General features: G+C 42.8%; 1 protein-coding gene and 1 long non-coding RNA gene across 13 annotated transcripts in view; both read right to left on the reverse strand.

Moving 5' to 3' along the window:
- ADAM22 (ADAM metallopeptidase domain 22) overlaps positions 1 to 24,685 on the reverse strand; it is a gene marked incomplete at its 3' end in the record, with an annotated part of 142,038 nt that extends 117,353 nt beyond the window's left edge. For 11 of the 12 annotated variants that reach the window (XM_083826022.1, XM_083826021.1, XM_083826031.1 and 8 more), the window contains exons 1-3: positions 24,531 to 24,685; positions 24,276 to 24,436; positions 5,255 to 5,331 (exon numbers count right to left, since the gene is read on the reverse strand). In XM_083826022.1, the coding sequence (XP_083682148.1) occupies positions 5,255 to 5,331; positions 24,276 to 24,436; positions 24,531 to 24,588 (296 nt within the window). In that variant the 5' untranslated portion in view covers positions 24,589 to 24,685. The remainder of the gene's footprint in view (positions 1 to 5,254; positions 5,332 to 24,275; positions 24,437 to 24,530) is intronic. The other variant, XM_083826025.1, reaches the window with a different exon arrangement.
- LOC310895146 lies at positions 5,345 to 22,725 on the reverse strand. The gene is made up of 3 exons (XR_014580477.1): positions 21,815 to 22,725; positions 19,776 to 19,814; positions 5,345 to 19,597 (listed from the first exon to the last, which is right to left on the reverse strand). It is a non-coding gene; the product is annotated as an uncharacterized lncRNA (long non-coding RNA).
- Positions 24,686 to 26,037: the final 1,352 nt, after the last annotated feature.

Raw genomic sequence — 26,037 nt, forward strand, 5'->3', positions numbered from 1 at the left:
CAAGAACACCAGATGATCAGAGGAGCGTAAGACCCATGGGGGGAACCTGGGAGAAAGACTTACCAGAAATGGTAGGAGTCAGAAACAGTTTAATTGCAATTTTTAAAATCATGTCAGGAAGCTAATCCTTTTGAATTCCACACAGCCAAATGTTTACAATTCAGAGCAAATTTAGGAATATGCTTTTCATTTACAGCTTACACGACACATTGATATTAGTGTTAGAGACCATTTGCCAAAAGAAATTACAGGCAGTTTCAGCAATTTGTCTCATGAAAAAAGCTGGCACTTGTCTGTCAAGCTGCCTTTTATTTTGCTTCAGTCTTGGGGATTTTTTTAAGAAGTTTCTGATCTGATTCTCTAAGGTTTACAAAACCCCAGCTAAGAGGCATTCCTAATAAAAATTCCACACAAGCAATGAGGAAAGTCTGCATCCCTCTCAGCAGAAGCTGCAAAAACCATTCAGTGGCAAGGCAGAATAATTAATTCCTGAAGTGCCAGGAACCTTCTAGTATCATTAACCAGAGATAATTTAACTGAAGACCAGAATATATGAAATATCTATCAGTATTTACTGAAGGAGCTTCTTTGGTTTTGCCTAGCTTTTGATAAGCTAGTAGAAAAAGGCATTTGTTTTCCACATAGAAAATGAAGTGATTGCAGGTCTTGGTAAACTTGCTGAATTTGAGATCTGTCATTTCTAGATGTCATTGTCATGACTCTCAATTTAGACACATTTTTAGTGTTCCTCTGGGATGCTGGGAGCAGAAAAGTGCATACACTTCCTACAGAGAGTACTGGTGCCAAACTCATCTTGTCCAGTCAACTATTTCTTTGTAGATTATTTTCCACTAACACATGGATCAGAAGAATTACATTCGCACTGCAAGAAGAGAAAGCAGGTGGTAAGTGTGCTCCACCAAAGTTACAGTCAGTAGGGAGGGCAGAGCAGTCCTTATTCAAGCTCATGGTCCTTTAGAGCACTTTCCCAGCACCATGAACACGAGAACCTCACACTTTTGACATGTTCACTCTTTCAAAAAGTTGTGTGACACGAGAGCCCTCAAATGCAGGATGCTGCTGCAGCAGTAAGGGACCAGGACCTAATGTTTTGACTGAAATGGTTACCGCAAAGCAAACCTAGTGTGGCCAGCCTGTGTCAGGGCCTGTCCACCAAGCCCAGATACTGTAGTTCTGCTGATTAACAAACTCGCAGCATGCTCAATCCCACTCCAACACCATGATCACAGCTTGCCTTGGGCTATTCTGCCACCAGGTCTCTGCTGCTCCATCAGCAGCTGGACGTGCCCTGGCCCCGGCCTCTTCAGACAGACACAAGTGTTTCACAGCGCTGAAAGTGCTTCACTGAGGCGTTCAGAAACATGCTCCATTTTCTGTCGAGCTTTGCTGTTTGATCACACAATTACAATCCAAGGTGTGAAATAATCGCATGACTACATTTAAGTAGTATTCTGCGCGAAGAAAAGGAATAGCCATTTGCTGAGCCACAGATGCTTTGTGGCATTAAAAACTTCAATGGGAAGGAATTAAAAAATAAATAAATAATTAAGCACCCTCCATTGCTATGCAGGTCACGCGCAGCTCTGGGTGGATGGCCAGATCTGGATGGGTGTAGAAGGAGGGGAGCCTGCAAGCAGCACCAGCCTGAACGGGCCAGCGGTCAGCTCCAAGACGCGCAAATGCTGAAGAAAGCGTTAACGAAAATGGCCCCAGAAAACAGCTCCATTATACGCAGTGCTGAACGCGTAAGGACACCGAGGCAATGGATTCATAAAAACGTGGTGCAACTAAGGCTTTCCTAACCTTTGCCTAAGGGATTGAACCTTTTAAATATACAGCTGATTCGATCTGAAAGCTCCTTTGTAAATACTTCAGCCAGCTGAACAGGAAAAAAAAAAAAAAAAAAGTTGAAAAAGAAACACTGTCTTGAAAAAGCCTATTATAGAGACACTATCACAACTCAGGGGGAGGGAGGAAGAACAATGATATATGTGGAATAACACCACTGCAAAAATGGAAAACACATTGTAATTATCAGATTTTTAGCAGTAGTAGTAGTTTTTATTACTATTCAAGGTAATGATTCAGTTCCACGTGAACAAATACACATTTAAAACTGGTTGAGATCCACAATGACCAAGAAGAAAGCATGCAGATTTCTATGTTAAATTAGACCACCACACCGTAACGTCAGTTGGAAAATTGTCTTTCTTTCCTTTTACTTGCATCCAGGCCTGATGAACACTCCCATCCTGGGCCTCAGTTTTCCTGTTGGCTGAAATGCCAACACGAGTGATGCTTTTTGATCCCCTCCTGTGTCTCCGCAGCTTTATTCACTGCACAGATCAGCCTTTGGTTACAGAACAGTGTCACAAGAGATGAGAGAAGAAAGGACAAGGAAAGGAAAGTTGCTTCAACCAACACACAAATTCTATTTTAGCATTTCCTCTGGTGCAGCAAAGAGATAAAACAGAGGGTATCAGGCAATAGGGGAAGAGAGAAAAGTATCAAAAATCTCTGCCAGCCTCAACTGTCAGCGTACAAAAAGTTGCCAAGGGAAAGGCTGCTAGAAAAACAAGGAAGTTATGTGGTATTTATGACAATGGCAGAGGGTACAACTGATTGGGGAAAAAATGAATAAAAAGCAGTGTGTGAATCTTTAGAGAACTGGGTAAGAAAAGAGATGGAAAATATAGAAAGATCACAGAATCTGAAATACCAAATGTTACGTAGCAGGAGGATGTATAGCAAAGCATGCACAAATGCAGCAGAGGAAACTGAGAAACTGATTGTCAGATAAAACAACGGAATTGAAGAGAAGAGAGAAAATTATACACACAAAGAAAACACCAAACTAAGAAAATCTATTTGCACACAGGCAGTAAGAAGCAGGGGTATACTTCAGTTTCTATTTTTTTTTAAAGGTCTCTGTTTACTACTGTAATTTTAATTTTTTTTTTTTTTTTTTCCCCACCAACATCTAGGGAGCCCTATGGAAGAATCAACAATTTCATTGTGACTGTCCACAATTTACACCATAACTAAAGATGATGCTCAAACACATTCAGACATAGAGCCACCATATGCACCAAGACTTAAACAGGCAAACTACAAGAAGGGAGACTGACAAAGGCAGGGGGAGTCTCTCCTTTCTGACAACCAATATATTTTAAATGATTTTTCTCCCCTCTCCATCCCCCATATCTCCTTTAACTTTCCTCAAGTGTATATTAAACATAAGAGATAATTTTACCACAGATGACAGCTTCAGCATGTTTTTGATATTAGCAGAGGTTTTGTTATAAACACTAAGCCAATCTTTTTTCCAGAGGAAAAAGCTAAAATCTTGAACCTAGGTCCTTTCAAGCACTCGACTACTTTTCAATTATAACGCTATCATGAGCTAAATTTGAAAAACATTCCTCAGAAAAAAAAAAGTGTTTTTCTCTCAGAACCCTTAGAAAATACATACAGAATATAATATAGAAAGTAAGAATTACAAGAGAATAAAAATATATACAGCCTTCAGAACAAAGTACATTTGTTCACAGGAATAATAATTAAGAATATATTTTAAATGTTGCTCTGGTATTCTTGGCTCTCCTTTTATTTGATGATCTGCAGATGATCTTCTAGTTCAGAAGTAGTCTAAATGATGATTTAAATATCACGATAGAAGCCAAACGTCTTAATTGCCTTACAGCCTTCTTGTTTTCATTTTGCAAAGTTTGCGAAATGATTTTGTTTTCACATTATAAAAAGACTTGTTTCAAAGGGAAAGTTCATATTTAAGTTGGATTCTGGACTCAAGAACACTAAGGCCAAGTTTTGATAGTCTCTGATAGAAATACTGGTCTAATGTCATCGAAGACAAAAGAACAACATAAAAATAGAATCCCCTCAAAAATCAAATTTTAAATACACGTGTTTGTGTGTTTATGTATGCGCACATGTACATGTCTGTAAACAAAAACTCCACCTAGAGGGAACTGTTGTAGTTCATGAAAATCACATCCCAAACTGGTCTTTTCATGCACCACTAGTAAATGTATTTTCCAACCAAAAGAAAAATGCTGACCTTTCAGAAACTAACTGTGAACACACCACTAACCTGCCACCCCAAAAAAAAAAATAAATGGTTTATGCAACCTACTCTCAGTAGTGTATAATAAAATCACTATTTCCAACAAACACTTCGCTGTTGTGGACTTGGTGCTTCTCAACAGGAAATTCTTCCTGTAGAAATCGTTTAAAATTTGTTGTAAAAACCACACTTCTAAATCAGCCCCTTTCCCTCTCCTTCTCACAGTGCATAGAGTCCCTCTCCCTTCTGCAACCAGCAGGGACTCAAATGTGGATTTTAACTTGTGTCAGTGCATATAAAGAGGTTGCCACTGTTTAAAACATGTTTACAAGTGAAAAGAAAAGGAAATGAAAGTGACTTCTATTGCAGCCTGAACAGTTCATCTTTATAGCAGAGAAACTTGCAGCAATTACGCAGTTTGCCTCTTACACTGAACCACACAACATTACATGCAATTATAAGGAGGTGAATTACTTAACTAAACATTTCCATTTACCGTATTACTTATTCTCTTTTCACTTTGGAGAAGAAAAGTCAAGCAAGTCCTATTTTAAAACAGCTGTTTGAAAACTCGTTGTCCAGAGCAAAATACCAGATTTCATTTTAAGCTCACTATTGTTCAATCTTTCCTCGCGGTCTGAAGTTCACAGTGTGCCACTGCCTTATAATGACTCTCTGTTCCCAAAAGACTGTAAATGCATCTGGAGAAACTTCATTCTCCACCATCCATCCCGCTCTTTTCTGAGGATTAGCTATAGCATAATTGCTCTATTTCCACTACCTTACACTTGGTTATTAAAATGCTAACAGCTACCAGTTTTCAGCAACTCCATATTTTAATATCCATCGAGGCTCTGCATGAGTACAGTAATTTGCCTTTATGATAAACTGAAAGATTGCAAATGAAATTATACAACTCAAATGTTAGCTACACTGAAATAGCTAGTACGTAGTAACAGTGGGAACATCAAATCTACAATGGAACTTGAGAAAACAATAAAAGAACTTAAAATATACTACTACAAATGAACTCAATACCTAAATATAGCATCTGTGCTATAATAGAGCCTCTAAAGCCTCCATAGAAAAGTGGCATTTCACTGGCACCAGTCTTGAACAACCACAGAGTAAGATACAGTCATCACTTACTGGTTTAGCGTTACGTCCAGGATGAAAGACGACCCAAAAGCATCAACCTGGAAGCTGGCTCGAGCAATGTGGGTAGACTGCAAAATGGTAAAGACAGGAATTAGAATTCAGCTGCAACAAAACATACATACAGTACTTTATTTGAATGTACTAAGCAACAATATGCCATTAACCTAATAAAAGTGCACTGAAATGGACATCATAGTCTATTAGAGTGAATAAAAGATCTGTTTGCTGAATCTTTGAGGCTTGCTCAAGAATTCCCAACACCACAACCTGTGACCTTAGGAGGCTCTGCCTTAATTACGCCCCTACCAACACCATAGGGAATGTCTCTTTTCTTTGAACTCCCACCCTGGGCAAAACCCTGAGCAAACACGAATGGCAAGCTGCCTCTGCCAGATGTGCTCCTCGTTCATCAGCCCGGCTCTGGACACAGACCTGTGGAGATCAGCTGAAATGTGACCAGTTCAGTCAGGCCAGGGCATACACAAGTCTTACCAACATTATCTGAAAGAAGCTGATATTTCTGAGAGACTCCTGCTGGAGCCATATAGAGAGGTGATAGCAGTGGGATAAATTCTGGATAACTGCATTTTCTGTGGAGCTCTGGCTCACTCAGCTTTAGCCCATCTCTCCCAGAAGTTTCCCAAAACTCCAACCTCATGAGCAGTCATTAAAACCAAACAAAACTGGGTGTTAGAGAAATACCTTTTTCTTTACTCCTTTCTCTTTGCCGTACATTTCCCTGAATTAATTGCTTTCATTCACTCCTATAGCCAATAAACTTAAGTGTACTTTGTTTCTCACCATCATCCAGAAACAGAATATTTATTCTAGTAGTTGTGAAAGAAAACACTCAGCTATCCAATGCAAATGCAATATTTGTTTCTAGACCTGAAAACTCCCAAGAAACTGACCAGTGATGTTATTTAACTAATTAACACGAAAAGCTACTTTCAGGCATTTTGGAGCAGTTTCAACTTTGTTTTTTACCTTCTTTCCATTGAAATCTGCCCATTAAGATTTGAAGCATGTAGACAGAGGGATCTAAAAGAAACACTGAAAAACCACTTACAACTCCCTACCACACTTCTCCAAATAAGTACAATAGAGGATAGTACAACTGTAACAAATGATTTGTTGAAAACTCTGGGAAACACAGGACAGGACAGGATAATGTGAATCATCAAATTCACTCTCTCTAAAACTGCTGGCAGGCTTTCAATAGGCGTTAAATCCAGAAGACTTGAGAATACCAGTTTTCCTGGAAAAGAACAGCAACAAAGGCATGGAAAGTTGAGGGAATCATTACTTTTTTTATTATTATATATTTGAGTTGCCCTGCAGTTGAATTTTCTCGTGATTGCTACATACAGAAACATGAGCACTAATAAAGAAAAAAGGATAACAACCATGAATATGTATTTACAAACAGTTCATTCCTAAAAAGAAAAAAAAAATGTCAAGAAAGCTTTTCTTAGAGGATGCTTAGGTTGCATGTCATCTATAAAAATGTCTGGCTGTGCCACTGCACTGAATTTGCATAAAAAAATATACGATGAAAACTCACAGATATTTAAATTATGAGTTGGAAGGATGCAGTATTAACTTTAAAGGTTCTTAGAAGACCTCTTAGTTGATAAAATTCAGTCGGATATAATTTCAGCTATCCCCATTCCATCTAACCTGCTTTGTAACACAGGCCGCAGAACTTCACTAAGCAGTTCTTGTAGTTCCTGGGTGATTTAAGAGCATCTCTTTTGAACAAATGTGTAATCTTTGACCAAGTAACCGAATATAGAAACACATAGCTTACCTTATCCAAGTAGCTAATTTCAGTGATGAATTACAATCAATATTGTTTATTTTCTATCCAAAAAAAGAAGGAAAGGGGAGAGGGGAGTAATTTCTTCACATCACTAGTTTTCCAGTCTCTTAATTAGAACTAAGGGATTCAAGCTAGTCCCAAACGACCAATGAGGCAGCTATGGGGCAGTGGTGGACACCCTCAGCACATACAGGCTCCCCATTAGGACCATCACTTTGCTGTCCCTGGCCTGCCACAGCTGGCGCAGCCACAAACACAGCAAAAAGACCTATCAACACACTGTCACGTTAGCATTGGCATTTCTCTTCCAACTCTCAGGCAGCAGAATTTGCTTTGAATATGGTTTTAAAATTCCTTCTTCTCTTGCTAGATTTGAATTTTTAGGCTGCTGCTCGTAAACAGGATATGACAGGCCAAGGACTATATAACACAGCAGGGGCCAATGCCAGTTTAGTTATTCACATGTTCCACTGCAGCATGCTTGCCAACCTTAGGTAACCTTCATTTACCTATCTGCACAGCAACAACCACCTTCTGATCAAAGGAATAATGCCAGCACAGCTGCTCGCTTTTCATCGTTACGTTACTAAATGCAAAGAACATTCCACAGAACTTTATTATTTCTGTTTGTTGACATAGCTACATGTGCCAGCATTAGATATATGTACGCAGTACAACCAAATCTCCTATATGACCATATGCTTGTACCAAAACAGAAGAGAAAATATAAAAAGCATAACTTATATTTCTAAATCTACATATAGTAAGTGTAGCCTTTGTCATAAAAAGTGTATTTGCATACGCTAATTTCACAGTAATAAGAATATAGCTGTAAGAGCAAAAATGCCTAGGGATTTTTGGTGGTTGGTGGCTTTTCTATTTGTTTGTTTGTTTTTACACTGCTAGGTATGCTGCATCATATTGATTTGTTCTGGGAAGTTTCCTCCCCTGAACATGTCTCTAAGACAAATAATTACAAGGCTAATGTATTTCTGGGGTGACCCTGGACCACAGCTATTCCCTGACAGAAGCTGTTAATGTGGATTTATGGGAGAAAATGCCTATTAATAAATTAGGATGAAAAACATTACACAGATGTAGCTACCCCCAAAACAAGTGGTGCAAACCCAAGAAACTCACCATTAAGTTTACAATCACATGCAATCAAGCATAACTCAAGTGTATCTCAAACCTACTGAGATGCAAAGATGCACATTTTGGATACCCAAACAAATTCAGCCCTTTCCAGAAACTGCAGTCTTTACAGATTCAAAGAACCCTTCAATCCTGGCTGCAATCCTGCATGCTTCAGGCTACAACTGAAATCCTGATCCCCTCTGCTCCCCCTTTTTGGCTTGTGACTGCCCAGAAAGTCAGATCAGTGTCAGAAAATTAATCGTTACTTGGAGAGGATCAGTTTTCTGCCGGACAAATAAGCTGATCCAAATAAAATGTAAAGTCATATCACGCCTAGACATGATGGAAAGAAGCTGGAGGGGACATGCAGCCAGCAAATGAAGAGGAAGATGGATTTCCCCTCATTCAATGACAGCTAACAGACTGCATTCAGCATAACAAAAAACTGCACCTTACGAGTAATAGCCAGTACGTTTTCTAGGATAACAGTTCTTCTGAATATCTGGTTAAGAGGTACCAAATATATAAATGGATTTTAAAACATTGTGGTGCTACAATATTTTTAAGTACATCTATTCACCTGCTCAGTGAATAGGTAAAATGGCCAGCTGGAAGGGAAGCTTTGGTTCACAGAAATATGTGAATAAAAGATCCCAAAGAAGGAATATCAGGGTACATTTACGCCATCTCTGTCACCTCATTTGAGCAGAATAATGACAAAGACACCTTCAAAGGCTTCTCTAAACCACTGAAGCAAGACAATTATTTCATTCAGTTTTCAAACCACGGAACTTCCTCAGAAAATTCAAGGCTTTTTAACATCCATGGATGTGACACATCAGCATCTGACAACCTAGTCATAAAAGGGGAGTTCTTGGAGACCTGGAGAGATGCACTAAATGCAGAATATGAACAAGAGCCAGGAAAGAAGAATCCAACGGCAAAACAGAAAAGTGCAGTGTCTGTGCACCCAAAACAATCAAAAAGTCCTAAAGTGTTAATGTCACGCAACTGAAGAAGGAAAGTATCAATAACTACTCTCAAAATAGCTGCAGTATTTTCAGATGCAATTTCGAGTCGTACATAAAGTGTAACACCCCACAAGCTCCCCTACAGAAAATACTAAGCATCTTATGCATCTAATCCAACTATGTGAGAGCTGGCTTTGTCAGAGATTTCAAAGCTTAAGCATTTCAATAAAAGTCCAAAAGAAATCAAAAGTAAATGGAGTGGAAACGATTATTTCAAATAACTAAGCACAAAGATACATTATCTACAACAAATATTAAAAGCTTGAACACTAAAAAAATAAAAGTGGCATGCAACCCTTACTGCCAAACCAAGAGGGATGTGATTCCAATTATTTTAAATCACATACTCCATGCTTTAGGGATCACTGCAGTAGTAGAAGAGACAGGCAATCAGTACCATGTAGGAATGTTTATTGCTCCAAAGCAACGCAACAAAATAATGACAATTTCTAACATAGTCCCTCCAGCAACCCTGTTGTTTATCAGCTTTCTGCAGAAACTGGCCCTGAAGAATGAGCATCTCCAGAGGGAACACACATACACAAACTGCAACCAAAGTAACCAAAGTTTCACCCCGAGTACTGTGTTCAGCTTTGGGCCTCTCACTACAAGAAGGCCCTGGAGCATGTCCAGAGAAGGGCTACAAAGCTGGTGAAGGGCCTGGAGCACAAGTCCTGTGAGGAGCAGCTGAGGGAGCTGGGGTTGTTGTGTCTGGAGAAGAGGAGGCTCAGGGGAGACCTCATTGCTCTCTGCAACTGCCTGAAAGGAAGCTGTGGGGAACTGGGGGTCGGCCTCTTCTCACAGGTAACTACTGATAGGACTAGAGGGAATGGCCTCGAGTTGCACCAGGGGAGGTTCAGGTTGGAAATGAGGAGACATTTCTTCTCAGCAAGAGCAGTCAGGCATTGGGACGGGTTGCCCAGGGAGGTGGTGGAGTCACCGTCCCTGGGGGTGTTCAAGGAAGGGTTGGACGTGGTGCTTAGGGACATGGCTTAGTGGGTGACATTGGTAGTAGGGTGATGGCTGGGCCACATGATCTGGGAGGTCTTTTCCAACTTTAATGATTCTGTGATTCTACCTCATTGCAGGTCAGTGGTGAGCCTCACTGCAGTAGAGTTCCATGGGTAACTATCAATATAAAACATTTGGAAGACTTTCATTTCAAAAACAGCAAATATTTTAATCATCAGTGAAATGTTTACAAGCTACGCACTTTCTGAACAATCAAATTAACAAGAATTTTGAAAGGAAATATTTTAGAAATGTTCTCACATTCATTATAATTACTTGGATGTTGAAACTGGCATGGTAACATAATGACTAATGTTTTTCTTCGTTAAAAGGAGGAAAAGGAATTAAAAATATATTGTGATAAAATGTGCAATTCTTGATATTATATCCTTCTTATTTCTGAAGTATCCTGCATAAAGCATTTAGATTTTTTTATAAGTTTTGCTGGAAGAGATAACAATAATTTCCACCAAAAGAGAAGAGTGTTCTTTTTATTTGAGAGAGAGGGTAAACAATTTATATGCTTGTCCTTTGATGTAAGGAATTTTGTATTTACTACTAACTATAGCGCTGCAGTTTGTAATTAAAAGATTCTGATCAAATTTGTACACTCAAAAGAAAAACATCAAGAGAATCAAGAGAAAGTAATACAGAATGCTACAGCAAGGCAAAAGTTAAAACCTGTACTCCAGAGCTTGTAAGAACAATGAGGTTTTATAGCAGACAGTATTTACAAAATAATAGCTCCCTTAGATGTTAATTTAATTTGCCTCCCTCCATCTAATAGGAGAACAAAAATCTCAGCTTGTTAACAATCCTTTAAGTGTGTGTGAAATGTCTGTTTCTTAAATTCAGTACGGACACGAGTAGGCCCATGGGAAATCAAAAGAAATATATGATTGAAATTAAGTGAAAAATATAGTAATCTTTTAATGTAGATTTACCTAAAAAATGATAATTGGCTTTGAAAACATTTATTGCAGTTACATTTACGCTATATAGAGCTAATTAGAACATGTACATGTATAAATGGATATTTTTCAGCCTCAGTTGTGTTGTAAAAAATCCAGAGTTACACAGTATATCATTGGTATGCATAAAATAACAAGTTTGTTCAAAAACTTACTTTTCTACTTGCACCAGGAGGAAGGAAAAAAAAAAAAAAAAACTACTCAGAGGAAAAAAAATCAGAAATAAGCCTAGGTCAAGTAAAAAATAAATGTTTCAGATCCAAAGAATCACTTTTAAAAAATATATGGGACAAAAAAAAAAATCTTAGACCCTCTCTGCTACCATTTGTAAATATGTAATTTTAATCGAAAGTTCAGGGCCACTGAACTGGATTCACATATTCATATGTGAATCATATGAATCTTCAGCATATTAAAGAACTGCAACATTTCTGGTTTACTTTCCTCAGCATTTTCAAAATATTTATAGGCACTCATTTATTATATTAATCACCATTATTTGTCATTCTTTATGTAAGCTTATTCTTTTTATCCATGGTATAAATCTAAATATTTATGTGGTTTTCTTTAATGAAAAAAAAAAAAATGAATGAAGTTACCGAGGTCATTTCATGAAGAAACTGCGGAACAGCATCAGAACTGCATCATGGTTTGATGAAGTCTTTTACAGCTGCCTCTTTGGCGTACAATTAATAAATAAGTAATTTATTCTGAGGAAAAGCTAGAAATAAAAAAAGATTTGTGAAGGTCCATGTTCATTTCTGAACCCTGGATCGCATCTTTGCCAAACGCGTGAGAGGCAGAGGGGGAGTTAAACCCCATTGCCAGCGCACAGTGCCATCCTCCAGTTCGTGTCAGTGGAGTTTTGCCAGCTCTCACCAGAGGAAGATCCTGACAAAGATGTAAACATGACCTAAAATAGCTTTTCTCCACATAAACAACACATCGTATTATAGAATGGTTTGGGTTGGAAGGGACCTTAAAGATCACCCAGTTCCAACCCCCTGCCGTGGGCAGGGACACCTCCCACCAGACCAGGCTGCCCAAAGCCCCATCCAGCCTGGCCTTGAACACCTCCAAGGATGGGGCATCCACAGCTTCTCTGGGCAGCCTGTGACAGTGCCTCACTACGCTCATTGTGGAGAATTTCCTCCTAACCTCTAATCTAAATCTTCCCTCTTTTAGTATAAAACCACTTCCCCTTGTCCTACCATTATCTGACCAAGGAAAATGTTGCTTTCCATCTTTTTTATAATCCTCCTTTAAGTATTGAAAGTCTAGAACAAGGTCACCCCGGAGCCTTCTCTTTTTCAGGCTGAACATCTCCAGCTCAGTGAAATCAGAGTCAGAAGCAAGGACTACTTGTATTTCTAAAATGCCAGTAATTATTCTTCTCAGTAGTAAAAAAGAAAAATAAATCTCTTTTATTATTTATTTGCAGTTTTGCAGTCAGAGGCTGTCTGCACATACTCACTACAGTAAAATCCCTAGAGAGATGGATGAGGGGAGCAGCACCAAAAAGAAGTCCTTAACACAAACCTGTGCAATTTATCACGCAGATACCACTACTGCAAATCCAACATCTGGGCAGCTGCAGGGATCCTTTAGAGGTCCTGCAGATGTGTGATACTGAGCTCTGATGAACTTGCTCAGCTATACCTGCTCATGCATCTTGTCCTATATGTTCACCTGGCACTCCAGAAACACAGGCATCTTTGAACAGTTACAACAAACTGACTTACAACACACACAAAAAAAAAAATGTTTTTCTCATGAAAACTTCTCTTCCTTGCTCACCCAAGGTTAAATAATCGGGCAATGAAGACAAGAAAACTATCGGGTTGTCACTGCTAGCAAATCTAGCATGATGTACCGTTTGATCTTACAGATCTAAAAGGACAAATTTAAGTAACTGAATGGGCAAGATGCTGCTTCCCAAAAGGCAATCTAACACTTGTTTCTAGCCCCAGAAAACAACATGGAGCTAGAACTTTTATCTACTATGTTTTATGATTACATTAATTTGACTTTAAGATAATTTTACTTATAACCTTTGATTTCCTATGAGACTAATTAACATAACTTCTGTTGTTGTGAAAGCCTTCGTATCTCAGTGAAAGGAAGAACTGCAAGAACATTTGGGAACGCATACTCTTTTAGTTTTATTTTTCTTAAAGGGAAGCAACAAAAATTCTTGTATAAAGTCACAATTAATGTGCAAGAGGTCTTAAATAAGTTGGGGCAAAAATGGGAAATCAGTGGCTGTTCAACCTCATGTGTTTAAGGTTCTTCATCAAAGATTAGTGGCTAGAAAAAGCATGATAAAATAGGTTATTATGAGGATGATTAATAAAGTACTGGATTGCAAGTAGGAAACAAATGAATGTCATGAACAAAAACTCTAAGTTCAAAATGTTTTCCTGCCATAATTCATACAAAAACTTTGATGACCATGGAAGATCCCATTTCTAAACCAAGACAGGCAGAGAGCAAATAGATACTCATCCTGTGACACGCGGGCTCTGCAGTTTTCATTGCTCCCCACAACAATTCTAGATTTCAGAGACTCAGGTGTAAAACGAAAAGCAAAACAAAGAGATGCTACAGGACTTGATTGTGCAACTAGATGGTGAACCTATTTCCATGTGAAGAAGTATGGAGTCAGAGGGAAAGGACTCGGACAAGGAAAATCTTTCTTACGTGAAATCTCCCTACAAGACCCTCTCCTATGGACATCTGGCAGTTTCAAGTGGACAGACCTCAAATGAGCAGCTACTCACGCACAGCTGCAGCCTGAGAGGCAAACAAATTAAGCACAATGAATCTGCAGAGGGAGAGAATACAAAACAAGGGATGCAACGCATGCGCTGAAGGCAACACTTGAGGATGAACCCATCTGAATCACTGTGTCATTCAGCTGTAGAAAGGGCTGCATTGTCTCAAGGACACCATTTAGGCAAGAAGGAAAGTTCAATGAATCTAACTGGCTGAAGGAGTGAAGGCATTTGGACTTTTTCTTGACTGAAGCAGATGGTGCTTTGAGGTAATTTCTAGCTGCACGTTTTCCAAGTTCTAGAAGGAATCAATAAAGTTGAGAAGAAGACGCCCTTTTTAGCAACTCTTGTAGACTTCAGAAATGAGGGAACAGAGTTTCATTACCAGATGAAAGACAAATCTGAAGAAACACTCCATTAATGCTGCCTTTGCATTACACATATAGCTCTCAAAAGCAATAAAAATAGCGCAAGATAAATTTGCTCCTTTGCACACCGAAATATTATTCGGCAACACAGTCACATGTTCCAAACATTTTCAATTGGTCTTACATTTAGTTTGTAAACAGAAGCAAGATTACCAATAGATTAGGTCTTCCCACTGTAAGTAACAAGCACTCTTTGACACCTTGTGCCTACCAACATGGCCAACAAACTTTTCCCATAAACAGTTCTCTGGCAGCAGCAGAAAGTTTACCAACATTTTGTCAGCACATTAGGATAAGAAGAGCTTGATTAAACTTGTAGACTCTAGGCATACCAATATATTGCTCAACTCCATGGATAATACTTTTTAAATATGACTCACCCTCTACATTCAAGTATCAAAGTCCTGTTTAAAGTTGAAAAGTGCCAGAAAAGCACAATTCAAAACTCATTTTCCTCTTGATACAGCCTACGAGATCACAATGAATCAACATTTTCATTGTATACATTTTCTGAAATAGCTGATGGATTTTTTTCATTCCCACAGAATTTCAGGAGCTGAAATACTCTAAGGAGAGAGACATTTCTGGAACAGAATGTGTTCCTATATACTGCTGTTCTTCTGGGCAATTTTTGAGCTGTAATTCAGGGCTATAACCTCCACACCCACATACATCCAGCTTTTATTACCAAGGTACCATTAAAAAGCATTTACATTTTTTTTTCTAAACCTTGTTTTAATATTACACTCTGAAAATATGCTTTTTCTAAAGCATGGTCACTTGCTACAGTTTTCTGGTTTGGGCACATTCATTTCAATTACAAAAATTAAAAAAAAGGAAAGGAAAAAAGAACTCAGTGAATTTGTTGTACAAGATTTGAAAAGACAACACCAACCAACAAGCCAGCTTTATCAATGTATCCTTATTACCTCCCTTACAGCGAGACTCATCCACTTGTGTCAGCAGACAAATGAGAGCAGGTCAGGTTACCAGAGGAATCACCAAATTTCATTGTCTACTGGCAAATGGCCAGCAGCAATGGGTTTACCTTTCTTTAACTGAATCCAGGTTTCAAGTTGGACTCTTACTGACTCAATGGTTAAATGTCTTTATATCATTTGCCACTTTGTTTGTTTTCTACATAATCTTTGTCAAGTCTTTAATCTCAGGTGACATTAGCTTCCCACTTGAACTTAGCCAACCAGCCAACCCCACTCATGGCAGTGCACCCCACAGGTTGTCCATGTGCTCAACACTCCCATGTAGCTCTTCAGCAACCTTTGCTGCTCAACACTCACTCAATAAAATTTATGGGGGAAAAAAAAATACATTAACCCTCCATCACACAGTCATCTTATTGAAGTTTTAAAAAGCCCGTACAGACATAATTTTCTGTGCACAAGGCTTTTCTCCACACTGAATGTCTCCATCTGAGAGGAAAGGTTGCAGGTGGTGGCTGTGGCTCAGCCACTGCGCATTTCATCCCTGCAGCAATGATTTCCCCCCCTCAGAACTAATGCAACTATTGCAATGGCTCCAGTGGAGTACCATCAGGGAGCACCTGTGGCTATGAAGAGCCAGAAGGAATCCGACAAGCCTCCGAGATCCTTTAGACACTCCAGAATACAGCTCCTCTGAACAGCATACCCATACGGTGCCCAGAAGGCCACTGGCAAGCCAGAGGGAAGAAGATGACTAGAAGGGCTCAGGCAGCTTCCTTGTCTTTAAGTTTTCCACAGACAATCATCACAAAGCTAAAGCAGTTTAAAAGAATTTAAAGGAGTAGAGAAGAGAGCCATGATGGGGGTCATAGTTATTTCTGGAGATGCAAAAGACAACTGTTTTGGTTAACATCCAGCACACAAATAACAGTACCGTTACTAGAAAATACAATACTTGAAGAGGATATTTAGAGAACAAAAACCTAAAAAATAATAGCAGAAAAATGAGAGGGACAAGTGGAGCAGGAAGATCCCACAGTCTTGTGTCAAAGACGGGCAGGCTCAGCCCTCTTCTGGCACTGGCCTTCAGCCTCCACATCCATCGTTATCCAGGCCCAGGGAACAGACGTGGGCCTGGGCTGGCCACCAGATCATCCGACTACAGCCCTGTGAGCTCCCTCCCCTGAAGGAGGAGGACAGTCTACCAAAGAGAAGCAGCAGCTCTGGTTCAGATCCATGGGAGCCAAAGATCCCTATTGTCCAGAGATAGAAACCTGGCAGCTGGTGGCTGCAGAAAGCAGAAGGGTCACAAACTTCAGTGGGGCTGATCTGAGAGGGCCCAGCACTGAGACAGCGCTAGCCAGAAAAGCCCACGCTTTAGAAAGCTGAACCTTAGAAGTTTTTTTTACAGAGTTCGATTGAATGTTAAGCGGTGTTTGACAGGGTAACTGGAATAATGTTTTAACACGCCCAAGTAAAGTTGTTGGTTTTGAGTCCATTAAAGACTTGAATAGTTACTGAGAAGACTCCGAAGGGGACCTGAAGTAGCAGAATATAAAATGACACCTGCCATGACAGTGTTATATGTACATCCATAATGCTCTTGTGGTAAACACTTTAGAGTGAATGTCAACTTCATATGTAGTTCCTCTTCAGCAATGTTTCATCCTGATGCTGTTCAGAATGCAACACTCTTCTGCATCGTGAATACGTTATAGGAGATCATTAACCGCAAGGGTCCCAGAACAGGTATCCTCAGTGAAACAGTGGGAGAAAGAATATTCAGTCTGATCCTGCACTCAGGTGCACTGACATAGACCAGGGATAAATACAGATACTGATTACCTGAGCTGGAAGGGATTGCTCTAAAACACTCAGATCTTAAGCATGCAGCTATTATGTTGATCATGGCAACAAGCAAATGTCGGGAAAAATACTTTCTATAAGGATTGTTACATCTGAGCCTTTAAGATCCTTCGTGACTGTATATAAGCCAGTTTTATGAGATTAAGCTTTTGGAATCTCTCTTTTCAGCTCTGCTATTGTACAAACAAGAGACAATGCCACAAAACAAATATTTCCCATGCTGCCCTTTTCCCCACATTAGGATATTCAGAGATACCTATGATTTTTAATCACCCCTCAAAATCTGAGTCCTGATGTAGTATTTCTGCAACACAAACACTGAAACAGCAGCTAACAGAAGGTTTTTTGCTGGATGCTTTTTGGGGCATATTCATTCATTGTCGTAAGAAATCTCATTATCAAGTAGGCACTTTACTGAAATGAGCTTGCAAAGAGGGATGATTTAGAAATGTCAAATATTCTTTGCCTATAAAATGCCAAAACACCTGCTATGAATATGTATATTTTATCAAAAATCAAACCAAAAGTCCCTCTTACAACAGAAATCAAAGGGCACTTTCAATGCCCTTGCAGCATGCGACAATCTTTATCAAAAATTGTCTTCCAGCATTTTTTTCCTCTTCATGAAGGCAGGACCTGCATTAAGAGTATTGGTATTTTAACTGTTATTCACATATTCATGAAAACAGATTATTGCTAGCTTGGTGAAGTATCTTATTCTTACACAAATATTGCAGAACTGCACATTTTGAAGATACAATGAAGTATTTATTACACACATTTTGCCAAATGCCTTATAAACCTTAAGGAAAGTGGGAGAAGAAGCAGAGGCATGAAGAAAACCAGATCTGGCAGCAAACCAAATGCATGTTCTTTTTGCTCACTACAGCCTCCGTCCCAGTTTATCCTCCTCTCCCTTTGGTTTTGTGGTAGGTTGATTGAAAATTGTGCCTAAGTTTCTTCAAGAGACAGCAGCCATTTGATTAAGTGAGCAGAAAATAATTTCAAAAATTGGGCAATTTCTCATGACAGTTCTCTTTCCAACAGTCATCATCCATCAGTCCCAAAATCCAGAGTTGTTTTAGAAACCCCTCAGCAGTCAGAACTCATTTTTAACCACACATTACTAATTGTTTGAGCTACCAAACACAGGAAATTGTAATATCAACAGAAGTTGACAGCACTGGAACAGAAAGCAAGAATGTTTCAAATAAAGTTAGCAGTTTCAGGAGCACCTTCAAAGAATAGGAATATCCTGTTCTGCAAGTAAAGTGAAAGGCCAACAAGTCAGAGAATCAAGTAGCAAAGACTGGGCATCACCTGAAAAACTGATGAAAGACTTCAATTCAAAGGGCAAGCAGAGCCATGTGAGCTCAGCATGACAGAGCAGAGCTTCTCTGCAATTGATTATTAGCGGTAAGAAGTTATTTAAGAAATTTGTAAGCCATGCTTCCCAATCAATTTATGGAATTGTGTAATTTGGTCTCAAACAATCCAGAAATGCAGACAGCGGAAGACAAATAAATACCTTTCTGCAAACTACTGAGTCACTCTGCACCACAAACCATGCTCAGCTCTGTCCCAGGGCACAATCCAGTCCTGGGGCTTCTTCGTGCCACGCTGCAAGTCAGGCTACAACCAAGTCAGCCCTTTTACTCACTCCGAAGGATTTCAGTGTACCTTCATGACAACTGGCAACGAGCAAGTCAAAAACAGGTTGAGAAACAGAAGTTGCCCTGCTATGAATGTTTTGCATAGCCAACAAAGGTGACTTAATCTATACCCATAGCAGGTCACTAAGTCAGGGCCTTGTTCGCACTGAAAATAATAGCAAATCTTACAAATTTCCCTATCAACACCTAGATATATCAAAAAGAAGTGACTGCAGTGCAAGCCCCAAGATGAACAAAGCTGTCCCTCAATCTGTGCATGCAGACCCATTACAGAGTGCTGGCTGCAAGGAGAATTGGGACCTTCTCTGCTGGCATTGAGCAGCCATGTTCTCCCCTCGGCTGATCTCACTCTCCGCTCCAAACGCTGGAAGTAACCTTCTCCTCAGTCCAAGGGCCAGTACCACATCCCACACGTGATGGAAACACCAGGTAGGGAGCACCGCAAGAGACAAGGATCAGACACAAAACCAGTTACCCAGTTAAGCACAGGAGGAGCTTACTGGTGTACTGTCAATTGCAAGGCACATGCAGAGGCCTTCCCAGAGCCAGCGTTGTGGCATGGTCATGGGGAGGCTGCAGTCTCCAGCCGGGAGCCAGATGACCATTAAGTCAGCCTTAGGGTTGAGGGAAGGCGTCTCTTGGCTGAAGGCGGTGTAGCTGTCTGGCACTCTAATCTCCAGCTGGAAAATAAATCGCATCTTCACAACCAGAACATTTGATCCGCAGAAAATGGCCCTCTAAACACAGTGCTGATGTAGAGGACAAGCTCGTGTTTGTAACAGCAGACTTTGTGTTTTGTTTTGCTCTCCTTACAGGTAGGAGAACAAATGCAAGCAATGGGGAGGAATGCTTACTTACACCCACAATTCAGTGAAGAACATGCCTGCATGCTGCCAGCTAAAAGAAAGAATTAAGAAACTGTGCTGTTTAACACTATCAAAATATGGGTCAAGCCACACAATTAAAGAGTTCCTCATATTTTCAATTATGTGAACTTTCCTTGTCTTAAAGACAAGGATCTAGGCTTAGCCTTCACTGAATGCCCATGCTATATAGGACGTTTATTTTCTAATAGGCTTATTTATGCAACAGAAAATTACGTGGCCATTGCTATGATCCTGGAGTGCTTTAATGATAACATCAATATTCACACATTCTCAGATATATCTTATCTTGATTACTCTTTAGATTAAGTGCTGTGCAGCTGCTAGTAGGCCCCCTTTGGGGAACAGAGAAATTGAAATACAGGAATGTATTGTAGTGACACTATTCCATGGTAGAATTAAAAGCAAAATCCCAAACTCTGGTGGATACTCCAATGCTCACTATACAGCGTGTGTCAAAATGTTAATGACAGGAATATATAATAGCCTACAAGATTTCCCTTGCGCTGTGCTCTGAGGTCCAGCAATCTTGGACAACTATGACTGTAAGCATGCTGATTTTGTTTCTTAAACAATTATATTCTGGGTCTCTAGGTTGACTACATACACCGTTTTCTTGAATAGTAGTAAAGCATGCACGTTGAGAAGTCACTCGATAGATATAGTGATGGCAATGGACCAGAAAAAAACAAAACAAACAAACAAAACAACGGAGGTTGCTAGAGAAATACCTCAACAAATGTTGGGAAAAAAAAAAAAAAAAGATTTTTAGAAATCTGCCAACCATTACTTCCCTTCCAACATTACTTCCCTTCCCTACTTGCTGGCTCATGGTTAAGTTGTTGTCCACCACAACCCCCGGGTCCCTCTCTGCAGAGCTGCTCTCCAGCCTGTCAGCCCCGTGCCTGGGGTTGTTCCTCCCCAGGTGCAGGACCCTGCACTTGCCCTTGTTGAACCTCATGAGGTTCCTCTCCACCCAACTCTCCAGCCTGTCCAGGTCCCTCTGAAGGACCACACAGGCCTCTGGTGTGTCAGCCACTCCACCAAGAACAGAGTATGCAGCTTCAGACAGGCACACTGAGACCGGTTTCATTGGTAATGGCCTCAGGGAAATGTTACCACTGCCATTTGGAAAAAAAAAAAAAAAGAAAAAAAAAAAAAAGAAAGCTTTAAGATCAGAAAAGACCCTATCCCTCAAGAGAGGCAGCCTGAATCCAACGAGAAGATAGTGATCTATGAAAGACCAAGCACAAATGAAGGACCAAAGCACTAAAGATCAGCCCTGGCAAAAAGATTGCATTACTCAAAAGAAGCTTTGCCACTCTTTGCAGCACAGCCCTTCCTGACGGGGGCTTAGGCAGGTCAGGGGATCGATCCTGTGTTCACCTGCCAAACCATTTTCCAGTCTGCCTCAGTCTAAGCAGGGTCCATTCCCAGCCCCACTTAGCTTTCAGGAGCAAGGCAGATCACAGTCTGATGCAGTAGAGGTGTAAAGCAGAGTGTAGGGTCCCGCTAAAAAATGTGCCAGAAACAGCCATCTGCATGATGTTAGCTTTACAAAAGGAGTAATTCTCTCTAACTAGCTGCACAGACAAATCTGAAAAAAAAAAATCAAGGGAAGGGAAAAATCTTCCGAAACCCATCAAGCAAGGCTTGTCCACAGGCAAGGAATCTGCTGCTGCTGCCCTCTGGTTCGGAAAGCTGAGGAGAAGTTTGCACAGACCGTGTACTCCCCTCTCGCTTCCCACTGCCTCTTGAACATCAGATAGCTACAGGAGATATCCTCAGATTCCCTGCCAAGTGGAAACCCTCCTGCCTGCTCCCATCCCTTCCCCCAGCTCCAGGCAGGCTGTGGTGTTCCCTTCCCTCCCACTCCAGAGAAGGTGGGGGAAACGCAGTGTCACTGGCCCAGGTTCGTGTTTGCTGATCTCTCTCTTCATAAGCGACTGATTAATTCAGCTAGTGAAGGGGGGCATGCTGCAGTAACACCAAGACAGTAAAACTGGGACTTACCAATTCTCACTCTCCATGAACAGAAACTTCAGAAATATCCACAAAGTATCGGCTTGGTTCTCTTCTTTCATACCCTTGCTTCTGCCTTCCCCTGAGCTACCATCCTAATTTCCCTTTGTTCAATCCCAGACCCAGGCTCGTATCCCTCTTGTACAACTTCTGCCCTTTCTGAAGCTAAAGCTTTCATCCAGGAATTAAAGGGATCCAATCCGATTTAATGCAACTTCCCTCTCTCTAGCTTAACTAATCTCTCTCTCCTTTTATCTTTATCCAATTCATAACACAATTACATTGTTTTACATTAATTCAACAGCTAGTTGCTGCCTGGTCCTCTGACTGCACCATCCCATCAGGTATCTGCTTTTCTAGACACAGCTGCTTGTCCTTCAGCCATCCCAGGCCCTGCCCGAACGTTTTAACCTCCTCCAAGATGCATCCTTCCTAAACCAATCCACAAGGTCATTAGCTTTTGCTTTAAGTCTCAGTTTGAGACCAGTTTTTCTAAGTTTGATACACGTCTGTCCAAAGACTACTAGCAAAGGATTGAATGGGGTCTGGAGGCAGTCAAAGCCTAATTAAACACAAATCAATGCACATGGAAAATGTACTGACTGAGAGTCCCGCCCTGTGTCACTAACCTTAGCCTGCTAACACCACAGTGCAGGCAGGGGTGTTTTTTCACCTGCAAGTAAAATCCAGCACTCTTTGTCTTTTTGCTTTGCGTGACTTGTACCAGCCACCCAAAAGCAGAAGTTAGCTCAGTTAGTCTGCAGCTTTGATACGCATTCTGGCAGAGGTAAGGGTAAAAACACCCTTATGGGATGCTAGACTTTAAGAACTGGGATATTAAATTACTCAACCGCAACAGCACTACTGCAAAAACACCTTCTACAAGAGCTCCGTTGAAGCTCTTGCAGTCCATTGCTGCCAAGCTGACTCAGATCTCCGGGCGAGGGATGCAGCATCCTGCAATTAAGATGTAACCGTGCCCTGTGCGAGTAGCGCAGCAAACCGGTGCTACTCCGCTTGTTCTGGCCAGCTTCCGCTTCATAATTTTCTTCCTTCACATCCCTGCCAGCTACTGCATCCTTCAGTGGGGTCGCAGCCATTAGACACCATGGGAGAGGCCGGGAGTGTTTTAAGTAGCAGAGGGAAACTCCTAGATCAGGAGAAAAAGTTGTAGCTGGGCACTGAGCTTCACATGTTTAACTTCAATTCAGCCTGGAGACTGGTGTGAAATAAACGCATTTAACCATTTTTAGCCCATTAGATTTACTTCTTTTCTGGTGGGAGTAACGCTACCACTGGCTAATGACTTAATGAAACATGGATGACTTGAAAAAAATTATGAGCGTAAGGTTTGGTGAATAAAGTTTGAGACATCCAGGCAAACAAAACCCATAAATTACCAGTTTGGTCTGTAAGGCCAGTACGTGGCTCCTGACACTTGATCCAACTGTAGCCCCTTTAGAAGACACGCCACACTGCATTTGAATTTGTGAGCGTCCAAGGGTCTTCAAGGCATCCCAAAACACTGAGAGGATATTTTTTTCCCTTTTTAAACAAAGCAGACATTTTGGAACTTCTAAAATCCTATGTTAGTCTGCTGCAAATATGGCCATCGTGTCTGCAAAATCTTTACGTAGAGGCAGTAACATTCAGAGGCAAATAAATATGCTAGGAAGAGACTTTATTATTTAACTACATCCAAAAAATACAAGCTGCCAGTGCTTATATTTTAAGGGTTCTATATATAAAAAAAAAGAAATCTGAGCCCATTTTTTCAGCTATTTTGTTTCTAAAATTGACAGGAGCCAAGGAGGGAAGAGAGGCCTGCAACTCATCCTGCATGTCAGCGGTTACCCCAAACGCACGGGGTTTTTCTGGGCTTCATCTGTAACGGCACACGCTCAGCGCTTTTCCCTTCAGACGCAACGCCCGCGGAGCGCCTCGGAGGCGATGCTCGGCGACCGGGACCGAGCCCGCCGCGGTCGGTGTAACCAAAGCCGCAGCGGCCGGCCCGCGTAAGGCAGGAATCTCGCGCCGTACCCCGGCTGGGTGGCAACACGCGCGGCAGGTCCCTGCCCTGAGCTCACCCCCGGCGTTTCGGGGGCTCCCCTTTCCATTCGCAGCCCCCGTTTTGAAACCCCGCACCCAGGCGGCTGCGGCACGCCGGCCGCCCGCAGCATCCCCGCTCCGCTGCCGCAGAGGGGCCGCAACTTTCCTCCGGCAGCGGCCCCTGCCCCCGGCGCACCGCCGCCAGCCGGGCCGGGGTTGGGGGGGGGACGGATTAAAAAACCACCCGGGGACCGCTCTGACCCAGCGGGCGCTGGGATCAGCATCCCCGCTGCTCCGCGGGGCCGCCGAGCCCCGCGTGCTCCTTCCCCACCGCCCCCACGCCCCTCGGCTCGGCGGGGGGACACCGCGGGGCCCCCCCCCCAGCCCGGTGGGTGGCTCCTACCTGGCTCCGCACCGCTCCGCTCCGCACCCGCGTACTCAGCGCCGGCCTCCGCGCCCCGCCGCCGCCCTCTCCGGCGAGCAGCCGCAGGGGCCTGATGCTCTGGCGCTCCGCGAAGCGGTTCTCGCCCCGCCGCCGCCCCGCAGCCGCCGGCCCGGAGCCTGCTGGGCAGGGAGAGGCAGCAGCGGTCAGGGTTATGGGCTCGGCACCCCCCGTCCCCCCCTCCCGGGCTCCCCCCCTGCCCGAGGCTCGGCTCACCTGGGGCGGCGGGCAGGGCGCAGAGCGCCAGGGAGAGCAGGCAGGCGGCGGCCCGCATGGCGCCGCTCCTCGCCGCCGGGTGTCGCCGGCTGCCGCGCCTGCACCGGGCCGGGAGGGGACCGGGGAAGGGGGTGGGGGGGGACCGGGGTTGCCGAGCTCCGCCCCGCCGAGCCCCCGGCGGAGGGAAGGCGGCGAGGCTGCTCCCCGCAGCCCGCTCCGCTGAGGGAAGTGCTGGGAAATGTAGGCGCTGCGGAGAGCAGCGAGAGGGGGGGCTCCACGCCGGCAGCCCCCGGCCCTGGGGAGGCCCCGCTGAGGGACCGGAGCCCGGGGGGGGGGGGGGGGTGGGCTCGGGCAGGCACCACAGAGCTGCCGGTGCCCCCCGCCCCTTTCTCACCTCATCCCTCGAGCACACCTTCCCGGCTTAAACCGCCGATTCCTCCTTAAATTTCCTTTTTTCCTCCTTAAATTTCCCTTCTGCCCACCCCGCTGGGCTAACGCTGACAGAGGTTGGAGGGACCCCAACGCAGGGATCTCCTTCCAGGCTGCAGCCTGGGCCTCGGGGCGAAGCAAGAGCCCAAAGCCTCACGGAGTCCCCTCAGAGCCTGCTCCCCAAAACCCAAGGGGTCTCCTTGCCGCATCTGTACCCCAATTCTACGCTCCCACCTACTGGGAAGCCAGACTGCTGGGCACCACCACGCAGCTCCCCTACCCTTAACGTAGCTAACTGCCTTTCTTTCTCAAAGACTAGGAATTGCCTGAGGGGAGCCCTTCTTGCACCGTTTTCCTAAGTGAAAAAGGCTGGCAATGCCTGACAAACGAAACGGCACAGAAATGGGGCAGTGGGCACAGCACAGGGCTGGCCAGCGCAGAGCACGGGGTCAAGGTGCCCACGGCATGGCTTTGTGGGAGCTGTAGGGTTGTCATGGAGCTGGAACCACAGCAACTGGCACTGGGAAAGCTGCTGCTCCTTATGCTCTGGGAGGCAATAAAATAAGTTCCTTTTCCTGATACTCCATCCGTTTTGCACAGCAGCATTAGTCGCATGGCTGTGCCCAGGCAGCGCCCAGGCCTTGACACCTCTGGTCTCGCTCCCAGGAGGGCTCCCGTGGGGAAGGTCAGCGCTCCTGGCCTGGTTTGTCTGGAGGTCCCATCCTTCTGCCACAGGTTGTCTCATTCAGGGAAGCACTTACAGGGCAGAAGAAGGAAAGTCACTGTCTCACAGCTTGTTTCCCAATAGAAAAACACAGGCAGAACGATGCTTCCACAAGCTGGAGGTGAGAGCAAGACACAGCAGGGCACAACGCTGCATCTGGAAATACGTAGCAGCTTTGAGCACAGACCAGCCAGCAAGTTTTGTGCTGACCTGCTTGCACTGTAGTCATAGAGGAAAAACAAAATATTACCTCAAAGTATCCATTAAGTCCTCACATACTTGTTCAAACAGCACACGATTAGCTTATGAAACTCTGCTGCAGGGTGTCAAAAGGACCAAGGGTGGGTGGGCAAA

The sequence above is a fragment of the Anser anser genome (genome assembly GCF_964211835.1).
Source record: "Anser anser genome assembly, chromosome: 2".
Taxonomy (NCBI): Eukaryota; Metazoa; Chordata; class Aves; order Anseriformes; family Anatidae; genus Anser; species Anser anser.